At 44.9% G+C, this 16,694-nt stretch overlaps 1 protein-coding gene across 3 annotated transcripts; it reads right to left on the reverse strand.

Annotated features, from left to right (window-relative positions):
• Window positions 1-3,726: 3,726 nt before the first annotated feature.
• LOC125161922 (signal-regulatory protein beta-1-like) lies at window positions 3,727-11,524 on the reverse strand. 3 transcript variants are annotated; one of them, XM_047852255.1, is made up of 5 exons: window positions 11,132-11,524; window positions 10,603-10,740; window positions 6,685-7,032; window positions 4,413-4,763; window positions 3,727-4,018 (listed from the first exon to the last, which is right to left on the reverse strand). In XM_047852255.1, exons 2-5 carry the CDS (start codon window positions 10,673-10,675, stop codon window positions 3,933-3,935), a joined length of 858 nt encoding a protein of 285 aa, XP_047708211.1. In that variant the 5' UTR covers window positions 10,676-10,740; window positions 11,132-11,524; the 3' UTR covers window positions 3,727-3,932. The 3 variants fall into 3 exon arrangements, with proteins under 3 accessions (XP_047708211.1, XP_047708212.1, XP_047708213.1); XM_047852256.1 differs by having other exon boundaries at window positions 10,603-10,760; window positions 11,132-11,480; XM_047852257.1 differs by lacking the exon at window positions 11,132-11,524 and having other exon boundaries at window positions 4,413-4,502; window positions 10,603-10,737.
• Window positions 11,525-16,694: the final 5,170 nt, after the last annotated feature.

A 16,694-nucleotide genomic window follows, 5' to 3' on the forward strand; every position in this document is an offset into this window, starting at 1 on the left:
GCCACGACTTACATCTCCACCACCCCAACTTTGTTACTGATATCACAAATTACATGTTTATATATTGTATACTCAATATGGATTTATAGCTTTTTGTTTTTCTCACTTAAATTCTATACAAGAATTAAGAGTGAACTTATGCACCAAAATTACAATAATACAGATTACTGTGTTTGTACATGTATTTTCCTTTACTGGAGAACTTTATAGTTTTGTATAGCTTCATTTTGCTGTCCAGTATCTTTTCTTTTTTTAAAAAAAAATTTTAATGTTTATTTATTTTTGAGAGACAGAGAGACAGAATGAGCGGGGGAAAGGCAGAGAGAGAGAGAAGGAGAGACAGAATCTGAAGCAGGCTCCAGGCTCTGAGCTGTCAACACAGAGCCCCACGCAGGGCTCAAACTCATGAACCATGAGATCATGACCGGAGCCAAAGTCGGATGCTCAACCGACTGAGCCACCCAGGCGCCCCTGCTGTCCATTATCTTTTTACTTAAACTTGAAGGGTTCCCTTTAGCATTCTTATAGAGAAGCTCTAGAGGTAATGAACACTTTCTACATTTGTTTAACTGGGGAAGTCTTAATATCGCTTTCATTTTTGAGGGACAGTTTTATTAGATATAGTATTCTTGGTTGACAGATTTGTTCTTTCAGCAATCTGAATATATCATTCCATTGCCTTCTGGGCTGCATGGATTCATCCAAGAAATTCACTAATGATATTACAGAAGTTCCTTTTTATGTAATGAGCTGCTTTTCTCTTGATGCTTTCAAGTTCCTCTCTTTGTCTTTGACTTTCAATTGTTTGATTATAATGTTTCTCCTTGTGGGTATTTTTGGATTTATCCTGGTTGGAGTTATTTGAATTTATATGTCAATTTATTTCTTCAGATTCGGAAAGTTTTGGGGCCATTTTTCCCCCCAAATAAGTTGTCTGCTTCTTTCTCTCTCTCGGGATTCCTATAATGTGTATATTGGTCTGTTTGATGGTAACATAAATGTTTTAGGTTGTCTTCACTTTCTTAATTCTTTTGTCTTCTGTGACTCAGTGATTTCAAGTGAATTGTGTTCAGGTTCTCTGGTTCTTTCTCCTGCCTCATCAAGTCTGCTGTTTAACCCCTCTGGTAGATATTCAATTCACTATTGTATTTTTCAGGTCCAGAATTTGTTAAGTTCTTTATTACAGTTTTTGTTGTTGTTGTTGTTGTTGTTGTTGTTGTTGTTGTTGATATTCTCATTTTGTTCATATGTTGCTTTGTTTTTTTCATATGTTTTCTTGATTTCATTTCATTGGTTATCCATGTTCTCTTTTAGCATATTGAGTAGCTTTAACATAGTTGTTTTGAGTTATTTGGCAGGAAGTCCAGCCATCTGAGTTTCTTAAGGGGGTTGGCTTTTGGAGTTTTATGTTTTTCATTTCATTGGGCCATGTTTTCCTGGTTCTTTGTGTGTTTTTTTTGCTCTTTTTTTGGGATTTTGGCATTTGAAAAAACCATGTTTGCATCCTCCCCCAAATTCATATGTTGAAATTCTACTCCCCAAAGGTGATGGTATTAGTAGGTGGAGCTTTCAGGAGGTGCTTAGGTCTTGAGAGTGGATGCTTTATGAATGAGATTAGTGCCTTATAAAAGAGACCCCACAGAGGTCCCTAGCCCCTTTTACCATGTTAAGCCACAATGAGCCTCACCTGACCATGCTAGTGCCATAATCTTGGATTTCCAGCCTCCAGAACTGTAGGGAACAAATTTCTATTATTTATAAGCTACCCAGTCTAGTATTTTGTTATAGCAGCCTGAATGGACTAAGATAACCACCGTTTTATGGACTGGCTTACTTCCTCAGTCAGCCTGGCAAGAAGTTCTGGGACCTTTCAAATGTTTTCTGGGGATGTAACTTCTCTGGGCTTGTGTATGGTTTTTTAGCTGCCTCAAATTCTCTAAGCAGCTTGCCTTTTCTTCTCGAGAGATCACAGTCTCTTATTCTCCCTGGTGTCTTCTTGTGGAGCTGCATAACGTGTGTAGCTCTAATAAGCCATTTTGATGGTCTCTGTTTTCAGCACTTCTAACCTGCACTGCTGTTCCTTTTAGTGCACTGAATCAGATGAGACAGAAACCATCCCCTCAGGCAGCCCCCAGACAATCCAGAGTGTTTGATGTATGATCTGTTCTGTTTCCATCCTGAGGGTGAAGCATGTATGGGAGGTTTCCTCCTTAACTGTGCCCTATATCAGGTTGGGGGTAGGGTATGAGTGTACAAAACATCGCAAACTTTACTACAGCTTTCACTGCAATCCCTTCCTGGTTTTCCATTGGTCTGGGGGCTGCTGCTTCTCAGCTGATTTCTAACATTCTTACAAAGGTATTCTGGTCCATAGATGGTTGTTGTTTGGTTGTCTCCATGGGAGAGGAAGGCTTGGGGACTTCCTAATCTGCTCATCTTGCTGATGTCACTACTTTAAATGATTAAAAACAATTTCTTTTCACCAAAAATTTTTTTCTGGGAGTAGAGGCACAGAGATCCTCACACTGTCATACCACTCACATAGGACTATTTCTGTTTTAAACCCTGAAGTTTGTGACAATTAGTTATAACAACTACAGCAAACTTATACTCAGCTCAGTATTTCAAAACTGTATGTATATATGCTTTTTATTTATTATGTAGAAATGGTATAAATTAATACATTTCTGACTCTTTGGATTTTAACAGGGACATTGAACTCATTCACAGTATTTTTTCGGTAAATTATCTTTATGCACATCCACACCCCCACTCTAACTTGAGTCTTCTTATTAGGAAGAAGATAAAGTCATAAACCCAAGGATTATGGGAGTAAGAGATCAGAGTTCTGTTAACCGTTGTGACTTTAGGCAAGCCCAGTCTCTGGGTCTCAACTCCTTAATATGTTACATGAAGGGTTTGGACCTTGGTGGGGACACATGTCGTCTGTTGGACATTCATTTCACTGGGTTGATGGATTCCCTACCTAACACCTTCTTTCTTTTGTAATAATGGGTAAGTGGAAGGCACAGGAAAGGCAATTTCAAATGATTCTCTGGGATTCATTTGTGGAAGCTGGGAAGAAGAAGCTCTCTTCCCATGCTGGCCGCTGAGATGATGTAATGAATGTCAACATTTATCCCTTATCCCTTCCGTTATACAGATACTTATCCCTTATCCCTTCCGTTATACAGATAAGGCCTGTGTGCATCCGGAGAGACAAAGCCAGGCAGAGATGAATAGAGATGAGAGAATTTAAAAGAATAAGATTCTTGGTGGCCCTGAGTCCTTAGTCCTAAAGCTCTGCTTTGGATGCCGGGAGGAACCTAGAATCCTTCTCAGCTACTGGATCACTTTAAACCAATATTTTGGGTTCTTATTTCTTGTAAGGAAAGGCTCTTCACTAATAGGTAAAGTGAAGAGAGAGAGAGCCCAGACCAACCTCACCTCTTTCTCCTACTCTCTGTACCCCTGATTCCTCTGGAGCCCCAGTTTTCACATGAGTACAAAAAGGACAATCCCTCTTCTACTCAAGTTGCTATGTAGGTGAAGACAGTAGTATGGGAAAGGTAGATCCTTGATATATAGTAGATGCCCTCCAAATAGTAGTATTGTAGTATCACCAATATAGTCATTTCTCAGGCTGGGTATTACTCAGAGTTCAGAGATTATCACAAAATAGAAAAATAAAATTAAAAAGTAAGGCTTTAGGAACAGAAAAAAACCATGATTTGAAATCGTACTTTAGTGCTCCGTGGACGTGGGAACTTTATCACCTGGCATCCCTTAGGACAGTGCTAACTTTCAGCAAACTGGCTTAACAAGGAGATGTTTTCTCTCCCATAACTGGAGGTCCAGAAGTGGGGTTGGAACCAGGAACAATATGGCGGTGCAATGTCGTCAACCCACATTCTTTATATCTTTGCACTTCTCTAGAGCAGATTTTTCCTCAACTTGGTTCCCCTCATGGTCATAAGATGTCTCTCAGGAGCACCTGGGGCAATATGACTGCTTGTTCCTAGCCAACAAGAAAGAGAATTGCATTAGTTTCCCAGATTTCTCTGCAAGCCTGTTCTTTTCTCTTAGGGACACAAACTGGCTTAAGACAGTCTCATATTTGAGTTAATCACTGGTAGGGAGTCATGAAATTACCCTTAACTGGTTTAGTCTAGGCTATTGGGGGTGGGTTGAATATTGGGATGTCAATCAAAATGTCCTTCATCACTCAATTGACCTTTCTGAATCCGTTTCTTCTCCTGTAAAACACTTAATTCGCAAGTTGCCGAGAGAATGACAGAAGAATGTATATTGCACCTTCAATAATATTTAGCATAATCTAGTTGTTCGATGAGTAGAGGACTTGGTTAACTGAGATAGCAGCCCATAACAGGGGAAGGAAGAGACAAACTTACTAGTCACAAACACCTCAGTGCCTGGACCTGACTGGAACTCCAGGTCAGGTTGCCCCTCCTTGAACTTCACGCAGTAGTAGGTGCCAGCGTCTGCAAGAGAGATTTCACTGATGTGGATGGAAAAGTCTGTGTTGCCAGCTTTGGTGGTGCGTCCAATTTCTTTTACTCTGGGAAAGATGCCTCCTTTGAAATTGTAGATTAATTCCCGGTGCGGCCCAGTTCCCTTGAACCATAAGACAGGTCCTTTGGGGAACGAATCTGGTACCCTGCAACTCAAAGTGACTGTGTCTCCGGTCGATACAGTCTGTGTCATCTCAGCTTGTTGCACCTGGTATAGCTCATGTGAGGCTCCTGCAAAGAAACTCAAAATCATTTCTTACTTCCCATGCTGTGACCTAGAGAGGATGGGAGAGAACTTGGATCCAGATCATGGTCGGACCCCATTCATTAATTAGTTCTTTTAATGCCACATGGGAGCACGCACACGCTGAGTTTAGAGGGGCCTCTGCAAGTGGTGGAAGCTCCTGACCTCACCGACTGAGGGGGGTCAGTGCAGGGGATCAGATGTGTCACCTCCCCAGTTCCACGTCTCAGCCCCTAACCAAGGTAAGAAGACAGAGAGGAAGAGGTTCTGGGATTATGAATTGGTAGTGTTCATGGAGAGAGACTCGTCCCTCTCCCATCTAAATGCCAAAGATCACGCAGTACATTTGGAGATGGGTCCAAGTACTCTCTGCCCACCTCACACTTACAGTGAGTTTGGGATTGACCTTCATCTCTTTTCTGAAGGGTGAGCAGCCACAGAATTTGTGGAGATATTAGGACTGACAGGTATGGAGAAAGGGGAAGTCGAGAGAGAGTAAACCTAAAGAATTGGGGGGGGGCATTTAGGATTACTATATGTGCATGCAGGCAGGGTGTGGTTCCTCTGCTTATCTCTCAAGATAGAAAAGAGAGACAGTTTCCTCTTCCCAACAAAAGAGAGTAGAGCCTCAAGGGACTTTGTCAATTTTGAAGGGTCCACGACTGACCCCCGACACCCACTGCCACCAACATCCCTGCCACATGCTGTGTCAGGTCCTGGTAATATCTCTCCTTTCAAGTTGGCAAACCATCAACATCACTGATGGGGTGAGGTGCAGGTTAGAGAGACAAGGGAACTCCTGGCTGGGGAGGCTGAGAGAGAATGGCAGGTAGGCTGCCTACACTCACATTTTCTAGCTTGAGGGAAATGTGTAAATGTTCCATGGCCAGTTGGATGGCCTAGAACGTGGGTGGACTTGAGGAGAACATGACTGGGGAAGACTGGTTTTCCTAGCAGAACAGATGGATACCCTAATCTCACTGTATTTAATGGAATTAACTCAGAGAGTAGGAAGAAGCAGGAAACACTGCTTGTCCTCAGAGAATCAGAGAACAGCAGAGCTGAGGGTAGCCCAGGGCAGACCAGGGAAGGATCAAGTGTGAGGAGAGTGAGTCAACCCCTCCAGGACAGCTTTTCCAAACAAGACCTGGGAGTGGGTGACACACAAGGACACTCCGATTGGTCCCTAGGTTCCCCAGAAGCCATAGTAGGAGACCACACTCACTCATGGACTTCCTGTGTGGGGAATGAAGTCCCTGACTGCATTGTGGTGGTTGCTCAGGAACCTTCCACCAGGCCCCAGTGACATTCCAGTTAGAAATGGGCAAGTGGAATTGTGCAGGCTTGTAGAGGTTCTGCCTGGCTGTGGCAGAACCTTTGTTTTGGCTCAGGAGATATTAGGCTTGGGGGCAAACTTCAACTGGGTTGAGATTCCATCCAAATCCGGAAGCTAATATGTGGCTGCAACTGTCTGGGACTGATGCTTAGAGTCAGGATACAGGCCACAAGAGACACAATGCATATTCTTGAGCTCAAGTTTGTCACTAAACCTCAGAAAGGGCACTCAGACTTCTAGGCCCATTTTACCAAGTTTTTGGACCATGAGGTACACACATGTAGTTGCATTTTACCTACTGAACATCTTTTTACTTTGGAGTATCTCTGTGTTCGGGTTTTAGTGGTTGGGTCATCAGAGAAGGACCTGGTCTGTAACAAGGCTTGATTCAATAGTGGGCTCAGGGTCCCAGACTAACAGAAGAGCCATGTATAGAATCCCGGCCTGCAGTGTTGTTTGTGGATGAAGGGACACAGTATCCAGTGTGTTGTGATGATTTGGTACATGTTTCAGATTTTGGAGAATTTAGTTTTACACACCAAGGGGATGGAAATCGTCAGACCTGTACTCACCATTCACAGACACGTAGGTGCCTGAACCAGATATGTACGCCATGTCAGGATGCCCTATTGTTAACTTCACACAGTAATAGGTGCCCGTGTCCTTAGGTGACACATCACTGATGCGGATGGAATAGTCTGTTTGATTGACCTCTGTGTTTTCCACTTGGTTTACTCGGGGGAAGTGGCTGCCATTGAAACTGTAGATTAATTGTTGTTCTGGCCCATTCTTCCTGAACCACAAGACAGGCCCTGCTGGGGAGTGAGCAGACACGTTGCAGGCCAGTGTTAAGATGTCTCCAGCTCTGACTGACACTGAACTCTCAGGCTGGTTCACCTGGAACTCTTCACCTGCAGTTCCTGGAAAGAAACTTTGCATCATTTCTCGTGTTCTTTGTCTTGGCCCAAGATGTTCTGAGTGTCTGGTTCTAGGTCAAGGTGGAGTCTCATTACATACTCTTTCAGCTGGCACCAAAGTGTGACAATTACAAATTGGGTTGCCATATGGGATGAGGGGAAGGGGACCAATGCACAGAAAGGGGGCAGGTACCTTCTTTTCTGCATCACGATATGAGGATGTGCCGGAGCATAGTAGGCTCTAATAAACAAGGGAACTTGCTGAAAAGCAAATGACCCAGACTTAGCGGTTTAAGAAAATACATATGGTTTCATAGCTCATGTGATCCAGGAGTTGAAGTGCAGCTTAGCTTATCTGTCATGCCCAGAGGGAAGAGGGTGTGAAGTCACAGGGAGAATGCCGTGTACCCTCTGAGGACCATCTGAGGCTACCAGAGGTTAGGAGTGAGGCCGGGAACAGATTCCACCTCATAGTTTATAGCAGCTTTATTTATAATTGCCAAGCTTGAAAGCAACTAGGATGACCTTCAGTAGTTGAATGGATAAGGAAATTGTGGTACATCCAGACAGTGGAATATCATCCAATGCTATAAAAAGAAATGAGCTTTCAAGCAAGCCCTGAAAAGATGTGAAAGGACCTTAAAAGCTTATCATTAATGCAGGAAAAGCCTGCATACTACACGATTCCATCTGTATGACATTCTGGAAAAGGCCAAACTATAGAGACTGTAAATACATCAGTGATTGTCAGGGGTTAGGGTGGAAAGAGGTAAATAGACAGAGCACAGAGGGTTTTTAGGGTAGCGAAACAATTCTGTAAAATACTACAAAGGCGGATCTCACTGTACATTTGTCCAAACCCATAGACTATACAATACTAAGAGTGAACCATAACGTGTGCTATGGTCTTTGGGTGTTAATGACATCAGTGTAGGTTCATTGTTTGTAATATACGCACCACTCTGGTGGAGGATATTGATAATGGGGGAGGCTGTGATATGTGGGGAAGGGAAATCTCTGCCCCTTCTCCATTTTGGTGTGAACTTGAAACTGCTTTAAAATACGAACTCTGTTTATGAATGAAAGTCATTTCCATATCAAAGATCATCTAGATTTTCTTCTAGGATATCTTCTAGGAATTTTATAGTTTTGTGTTTTACATTATTTTTATGAAGCCTGTTAGGTCTGTGTCTAGAATTTTTTTATTTTATTTTATTTTATTTTTTGCACGTGGATGTGCAGATCTCCAATTGTTATAGCAACATTTGTTGAAAAGATTATCTTTGCTCCTTTCCAACAGATCAGTTGGCTGTATTTATGTGAGTCTATTTCTGGACTTCCTATTCTATTGCATTGATTTGTGTGTCTATTCTCTCACCAATGCCACTGTTTCTATTACTGGAACTTTCTAGTACGTCTTGTAGTCGAATGGTGTCAGTCCTCTGACTTGTTCTTCTCCAACATTGAGTTGGCTATTCTGGATCTTTAACCTCTCCATATACACTTCAGAGTCAGTTTGTCAATATCTGTACTTTGCTGGTATTTTTATTGGAATTGCATTTATCCATAGATCAAATTGGGAAGAACTGACATCTTGGCAATATTGAGTCTTCCTACCCATGAACATGGAATGTATCTCTATTTTTTCTTGATTGCTTTGTTCAGTTCTCTAGCTTTCTTTATATAGATCTTGTGTGTGTATATATATATATTTTAATTTTTTTAGTGTTTATTTTTGAAGGAGAGAGAGAGAGCATGAGCGGGGGAAGGGCAGAGAGAGAGGGAGACACAGAGTCTGAAGCAGGCTCCAGTCTCTGAGCTGTCAGCACAGAGCCCAATGCGTGGCTTGAACTCACGAACCGCGAGATCATGACCTGAGCCGAAGTCAGACGCCCAACCGACTGAGCCACCCAGACGCCCCTAGATCTTGTATATATTATATGAGATTTATACCTAAGTATTTCTCTTTTTTTGGGTGCTAATATAAATGGTCACGTGTGTTTTTAGTCTATGGAAATACACTGATTTTTGTGCGTTGATCTCGTTTCCTTGTTGAACTTGCTTATTATCCTGAGTTTTTTGTTGTTTTATTTATTTTTTTTTTAGGAGATCCTTTTGGGATTTTCTATGTAGACAATCATGTCATCTGTAAACAAGGAGGTTTTATTTTCTTTTCAATTTACACTCTTTTCCTTTCCCTTCCTTCTCTTCCCTTCCTTTCTTCTTGTCCCTCTTTCTGCTACAGCTTCCAGTACTATTTTGAACAAGAGTTGTGAGAATGGACACCCTTGCCTCAGTCCTTGTCTTAGGAAATACATACAGTGTCTTTCACCATTAAGTAGAATGATAACTGTGAGACTTTTTGTAGATGTTCTTTATCACATAGAGGAAGTTCCCTGCTATTTATGGTTTGCCGAGAGGTTTCATCATGAACGGGTTTTGGATTTGTCAAATGCTTCTTCTGCATCAAGTGATACCGTTATGCAGTTTTTCTCCCTTAACCCTTTGATCTGATGGATTACAATGACTGGTTTTCAAAAGTTGAAACAGCTTTGCATGCCTTGAATAAATCCTACTTACGCATGGCATATAACTTTGCACATTGTGAAATTCTATATGCCGACACTTTGTTGAGGATTCTTGCCTTTAGATTCATGAGGGATATTGGTCTGTAGTTTTCTATTTTATGTAAAGTCTATCTGGTTTTGCTATCAAGATAATAATAACCTCATCAAATGAGTAGGGAAGTGTTTCCTCCTCTTCTTTTTTCTGGAAGACATTGTACAAAATTGGTGTTAATTTCTCTTGAGATGTTTGCTGACATTCTCCAGTGGGCCCGGGTGCCTCCTATACGTTACTCTTTCCTATCCAAGCTTTCTTCCTCTTCCTTAGACTCAGATAATGGTTTTGGCTTCCTCTTTCATCTGATGTGCACCCCTAAAGCCATGTGCTCTGGCACTGGGACTGAAACCTCTGCTAAGATGAACCAATGGCTTTGGGGAAGAGACTCCACATGCTTGCTTGGCTTTTTCAGCAAGCAGAGGAGACCTGCCCAGTCCTGTTGTTGACGCTGCAACGTTCAGCTTCCATCAGTGACCCAGACAGACCTCTAGTGACCACTTCTGGCTAAATTCCATGAGCACGCACACCTCTGCAAATTTTTAAAGGTGATTATCTTTGGATGGAAGCACCGTGCTTTCTTTCCTTGCTTTATAATTTCATGTTTTCCAACACGTTTTTTTTTTTTCCATTGAGAGGTAGCATCTGTGTAGGGGTGATAAGTGTAAAACTCAGGTTCTCTGATACTAGGGGCTAAGGGATGAGAACTCTCAGGTATGCTGTGCTGAGCCCTGTGACTGTTGGGGGGTGTATCCATTACCTGAACAAAAGGGTGTGGAACAGACATGACCACTGGGAGATGTTGTGAGCTGGGAGCCATTCCAGTCTAGTTCTATAAATTCTGGCTGGGACAGAAAAACCCTCCCCCAAGAAATTCTAGGGTAATAGGTGAGGAGAACACAGTAAACAGGCATAGGGGAGCCCCCCACAAAACACACCTGAGGCCCCCCTCACCTGTGAATCCCAGAAGCAGAGTCAGCAGCAGGGATGGCAGAGTTGGGCAGTGTAGGGAGGAAAGGACAGGCATCGTCGTGGCCCCTGGAGCCTTCTCTGTCTTGAGTGTTGTCCTGGAGAGGTCCGGGACTCTGTGCTCTGAGGAGAGAAGACACTCCCTGCTTCCATGATGTCAGAGGAAGGGGATTGTGATGAGAGGAAAGACCATGGGACTGTAACACTTTTTAGATGATCAGCTGAACAGACTAGGTGGCTGTAAGCTGAGAAGTTGCTGCTGGAAATGCTTGGGTTCCCAGAGTTAAGGGCCTGACACCCACAGGCTTGTGCTCATTCCTGAGCCTCGTCCCATCTGAGGTTCTCGCCAACCTGCCCACCTGCCAGTTTAGAGATCCCAGAGATACGGTGTGGGAAAGAGGTTAGAGTTTTGGAGATTGTGAAGATGTGTGCTTTAGAAGATGGAGGGAGTCACAGGGGAGATGTGCTGGGGCGATACTCTGCAAGAGGGAAAGCAACGCACCTAGACACATACCTGGGCAGCGGAGGGCTGTCCTGCTGTCTGTGATGGGTCTTGGGCCGGTTCTGGAGGAAAGGAGTGGAGGGACACAAGAAACACTCTCAGAAAGAGAGAGGACCCAGCACGTTTACTTCCTTCTCTCTTACTACTGGATTGCGCTCTACCCAAGCACACAGGTTGTCTCCAGGGACTCTCAGCCCACACTCCGCCGTTGACCCTTTAATGTCCAGGAATCCGTAGTCACATGCTGATGGCTAGGGCTATTTCGCTACTGCTTCCTTGGGAGCCCCACCTCCTCTTCGGGATCAACAAGATGGTTAAGGCCAAGAGAGGTGTTAGAACAAGAGGAGAATGCAGAGCGGGCTGAACGTCCTGTACGAGATGACAAGACTCCCCCTCCCTTTGTGATGTCACCATTGCATCACCTTGTTCTGGAAAGATGAATTCCATGCTGGGAGGCCATCCACAGTTCCTGCTGAGGGATTAACGGGATCTTTCCTTCAGTCTCCAGCCTCTTACCCTTCTGTTCACCTCTGATAGACTTCATACTTTACAGCAGACTCTAAACTCTTCAGAGATGTGGGTTTTTAGTGCCTTGAGGGTCAAGACCAGTGGATTTGCAACCAGATGCAGTCAAGCTCCCAATCCTGAATCCACTTCTTGGTGGCTCAACCTATACATCCTTTGACGTTGAAATTTTCATTTGTAGAGCTCAAGGATTCAAAACTGAGTTCGTAGTCTCAACTCGGGTGTTCTCTTCCAGCTTTCCATCCTGTTCGGTATGTGGCACATCCTGTACCCATTTGGTCAAACCAAAAAGGGACCCATGTTCTACACCCTCACTTGTCCACTCTTGTCTGCCTGCTACAGGCCCTGTTTTACCTCCTAAATACCTGTTGAATCTATTTCTCCATGTCCATCATCATCTCTTGCCTGAATGAAAAATCTCCCCACCCCTTACATCTTTCCAGTGTCCCCCAAGGGCATGCAAGAGGCAGAGATCAAGTTGAAGACAAGATGTTGAGATTTTTTTTTTAAATGTTTATTTATTTTTAAGAGAGAGAGACAGAGACAGAGACAGAGCACAAGGGGGCCCAGGTGCAGAGAGAGAGGGAGACATAGAATCCGAAGCAGGCTCCAGGCTCTGAGGTGTCAGCACAGGTGGGGCTCGAACTCACGCACCGTGAGATGGTGACCTGAGCTGAAGTCGGACGCCCAGCCTATGGAGCCACCCAGGTGCCCCTTGGGATTTTTTTTTAATGGGCTTCAGTTTTGAAATTTGGAGAAACTTGTGACAATCATACAGTGTTTCCAGGCACAGCGGCCCACCGTTTCCCCCTTATTCACTTCTCACAGTAGTGTGGTGGATCCGTTAAAATTAATGAACCAATATTGGTACGTTATTATTAAAGAAAGTCCATAGTTTATTTAGATTTTGCCTTAGCTTGGGCCGCTATAAGAAAACGCCATAAACTGGATGCCTTGAATAACAGGAAATTATTTCTCACAATTCTGGAGGCTGGAAGTTGAGATCAGGGTGCTAGGATATTATGCTGTGATTAGAACACTCTTTCCGTTTGTAGAACACTCTTTCCATTTGTAGAGTGCCCACTACTTGTATTCTCACAGTGTGCACCCGGGGAGCTGTCCATCTGGTATTTTTCATAAGGGCACTGATCTCATTCATGAGGACTCTACACTCAGGACCTAATTAACTTTTCAAAGACCCACCTCCGTATCCAATCGCACTGGGGATTGAATGTCAACACGTGAACTTTGGAGACACACAGACATTCAGTCCAGAGGAGATTTCCTTAGTTTTTAACCATGTATCCATGCAGCATCCCACATTACACTGCCTTGTCATGTCTTTTTAGGCTCCTCTTGGCTGGGACAGCCTCTTAGACTTTGCTTGTTCATGATGGTCTGACAGTTTTTAGGAGCGCCGCTCGGGTATGTTGTGGAATGTCCCTCTTTGCCGTTTGTCTGACACTTTTCTCATAATCAGCCGGGGGTGATGGGTTTGGGGAGGAAGGTCACAGAGGAAAAATGCCATTTTCATCACATTACATCCAGGGTGCACAGTGTCACCAATGGTATATGACTGTTGGGGAGATCGTGATCACCTGACTGAACTTTGTCAACTGTCTCCACTGTAGTTACTCCTTTTTCCTCCTTCCATTCTGTCCTCTTTGGAAGGGAGTCACCACAAGCAGCTGACACTTCAGGAATGGGGAGTTAGGCTTTCTCACCCTAGAGTGAAGTATCTTCGTAAATTATCTGGGACTTTTCTGCCCAGGACATGTTTTCTTTCCCTCCATTTATTAATGTGTTCGGTGATTTGTTTATAGCAATATGGACTCATTGATATTTATTTTACATTGGCCTTATCACTTGTAGTCTATTGAGGCAGCTATAGCAAAACATCCCAGCCTGGGTGGCTGCTGAACAAAAGCAACATCTTGCTCACGCTTGTGGAGGCTGGAGTCTTAGATCAGGGGGCCAGCATGGTTGCGAGAGGGACCGCTATAGAATTTCTCATTGTGGCCTCACAGGGAAGAAGGGTCTCGGGATCTCTGGGGCGGGGCCGGGGGGGGGGGGTGTCTCTTTTATAAGGCTGATCCCATTCATGAGGGTGGAACACTCATGACCTACTCACTTTCAAGAGGCTCCCCCCCCCCCCCCCCTTCTAACACCATCACGTGGGCCAGAGGGATTCTAACACGCGAATTTTGTGGGGACACCAACATTCAGGCCACACCGGAACCAGGTACCACTTTACTTATTTTTCGCTCAGACTCTTGCAGCTTTGGCCCCTGGGGGCTCTTCCCGGTGGTTCCTGTGCTTTACTGTTTTGTTTCCTGAAAATCCGCTCGCTTGCCTCCTGGAGGATGTTATGATATAATATTAAAACACATGGGGCGCCTGGGTGGCGCAGTCGGTTAAGCGTCCGACTTCAGCCAGGTCACGATCTCGCGGTCCGTGAGTTCGAGCCCCGCGTCGGGCTCTGGGCTGACGGCTCAGAGCCTGGAGCCTGTTTCCGATTCTGTGTCTCCCTCTCTCTCTGCCCCTCCCCCGTTCATGCTCTGTCTCTCTCTGTCCCAAAAATAAAAATAAACGTTGAAGAAAAAAAAAAATTAAAAAAAAAAAAAAACAGAAAGAAGACAGAGCAGCGTTTAACAGAATGGTTTTGGATACGTGCACCAGCTGATTCAATAAAGCACAATTTCATTTTAAAATCTGACATCTAGTAGAAAGTGAGGTCCTCCGTGAAGTAGTCACTGGTTTATTTATTTTGTAATGTGATGGCTTAAGACGTGGCGGTCGTTGTTCTGGGAACTGAAGACACAGAGGCCCTTCTCTGTCAGAGTCGACGTCCTCCTTGCGGAAGAGACGAACACACGGAGGCAGTTCTCGCTTCGTATGGTGTCGATGTGCACAAATGTCAGCCAGTCCTTCGACACACGCTTCCAGTTTTATTTACCCCAGGGAATTTACCACGAACAATTGCATGAAGTATAAACGTTCCCGCCGGGTCTTCTTTAGCCACAGGTCCCTACGTAACTAACAGATGCACATTACGGTAAGTCAGCATCACGTCTTTCAAAGCCCACAGGGGTTGATCACTGTGACTCTGTCACTCGGTTTACCACAGCAGCAGAGCAGGTGGTCGTGTTGTCACTTGGTCTCCCGGCGATGAACCTGGGTGACATTGTGCCAAAGTGAGTGATGGCAACAAGGGAATGGGCCCAACGCAGACAGTGCAGTGGAGAAACGAGAGGGTTGGAGGGGAAGTTCAAACCCAATGGGAGTGGGGTTCATGAAGGCACAGAGACCCTCATGGGAATGCAGCCCGGGATACTGTTCCCAAGCATCCAGATATGCAGCCAGAGGAGGAGAGTGAGGATAAACTTACCACGTCGCTGAGGAAAGTGGGGGAGGAAGGTAGGGTGACAATGTCCCGGACGAAGTGATGCCAGCAAACATTCACATTAACGTTGTAAAGATTTCACAGCATCGGAAGTGCTAAGGGTGGAGTGTTGGAAGCTGATCCCAAGTGAGAAAGGAGGGAGATAATCCAGACGCTTGCTCTATATGGGAAACTGTGCCGTCAGAGGAAGGCAAGCCCTCTGCAAACTACTCTTGATAAGTCTTTGCAAACAAATAAAACTCTTCCCTTTTCAACGTTTCTCATATTTCAAAAGCCCGTATACCAGGTGAATAATAGTTTCACTGTTTTTTTATGTCCCGATACATTCCTAACTGACAGTTGGTGGGCTTCCGATGTGTTGAAAAAAGTTTTTCAAGGGCACAGAAAATTGTTATGCTTCCCAGTGATTATTGAGATCCCTTCACGTGGTTTCAGCTGCGCCGTCATTGCTTGGGTCCTGCATCACCGTGCAGAGCGAGCACTGCCTTGTTTATCGTGTCAGCTGATCGTAAGTTCTAGGGAAACAGCTCAGTTTGGGTATGAGCTGTGAAAACACAGAGTGAGAGTGGAATTGGTATTTTACATGGGGTGGCTTTTGGAAGGTGCTTCTCGTAAAGGGACATATCAGCAGAGCTTGAAAGGGGGAGAGACTGAGCCGTGCACAGAAGGGAGACAATTTGACCTCCATTTCCATAGGATCACTGTGGCGGAACCCGGAGAGTCTGTTAGGGACGCGGAAATGGTCCAGGAAGGGATGCTGGTTGCCGGGACCAGGGGGCAGCCCGGGAGCGAGCAGCGTGCAGGTGCTGGGTGGAGCTCCCTGGTGGGCGGGAGGAGGCTTGCCCTCGCTCCTGAGAGCTTTCCAGGAATTTTGCAAGCTAGTTGTTCCACTGTTGGCAGCTTGAAATTGGCCGCATTGGGAGTGTAGACATCACAGAAGTGGACAAGCACTACAAATCAGGCTTCTTTTTCTTTCTGAGCGTGGATTGTTGAACATTTACCATCTCACCACTGGACATAGCATTATAAAGGCAGAATTGAACACGGGGTATAAAGAAGGAAACCAGGGAAGGGTCCAGGTTTCTGGACTGCCAGCACCTATACATGAGCGGGGAGATCAGGAAAGATGAAGCTGAATGGGGAGCTGGTGTCCCCGTCACAGGGAGAGGAAGGAAACTTCTCTCTACTTTGAGTAGAAGGACATGTAGGCAAAGGGGAAGGAGAATCATTTCCCTTCTTCCACCCAGGATGGGATTCGTTTGCATTCAGGAGGCATTGGAGAACCTCACTGAGGCTGGCGAGTCTGGGGGTTGGCAGGAATGGCCCATGAGAGCACAGCCTTGAGTGTGTACTTAATGGCCACGGTCCCCAGGAAATGGATGAGAGATAGCCTGGTACACGTACACGTGACTTGTTTCTCACATTCTAGGAAGATACCCGTGTGTCAGTTTCCAGAGCACGTTCCCATGGCCCCTGCTCAGGACCAGGTATGAAGACCAGCTCTGGGGGCAGCAAGGACTGGGAGAGGAGCAGCAGGAACTGTGGGCAGGTGGGTCTCTGGGGAAGCAGGCATCTGGGGCAGGGTTGTGGAAGCTTCTAGTTGTTCCTTGTCTTAGGCTGGGCCCCTCAGGGAAGGAAGGAGGCAGC

This window comes from Prionailurus viverrinus, chromosome A3 (assembly GCF_022837055.1).
Source record: "Prionailurus viverrinus isolate Anna chromosome A3, UM_Priviv_1.0, whole genome shotgun sequence".
Taxonomy (NCBI): Eukaryota; Metazoa; Chordata; class Mammalia; order Carnivora; family Felidae; genus Prionailurus; species Prionailurus viverrinus.

Coding starts and splice junctions, on each gene's coding strand:
- LOC125161922 (XM_047852255.1), bottom strand. CDS start 10,675: ATGCCTGTCCTTTCCTCCCTACACTGCCCAACTCTGCCATCCCTGCTG. Junction 7,033..10,602: donor TCTGCTTCTGGGATTCACAG/GTGAGGGGGGCC, acceptor GTTTCTTTCCAG/GAACTGCAGGTGAAGAGTTC. Junction 4,764..6,684: donor CACCTACGTGTCTGTGAATG/GTGAGTACAGGT, acceptor GTTTCTTTGCAG/GAGCCTCACATGAGCTATAC.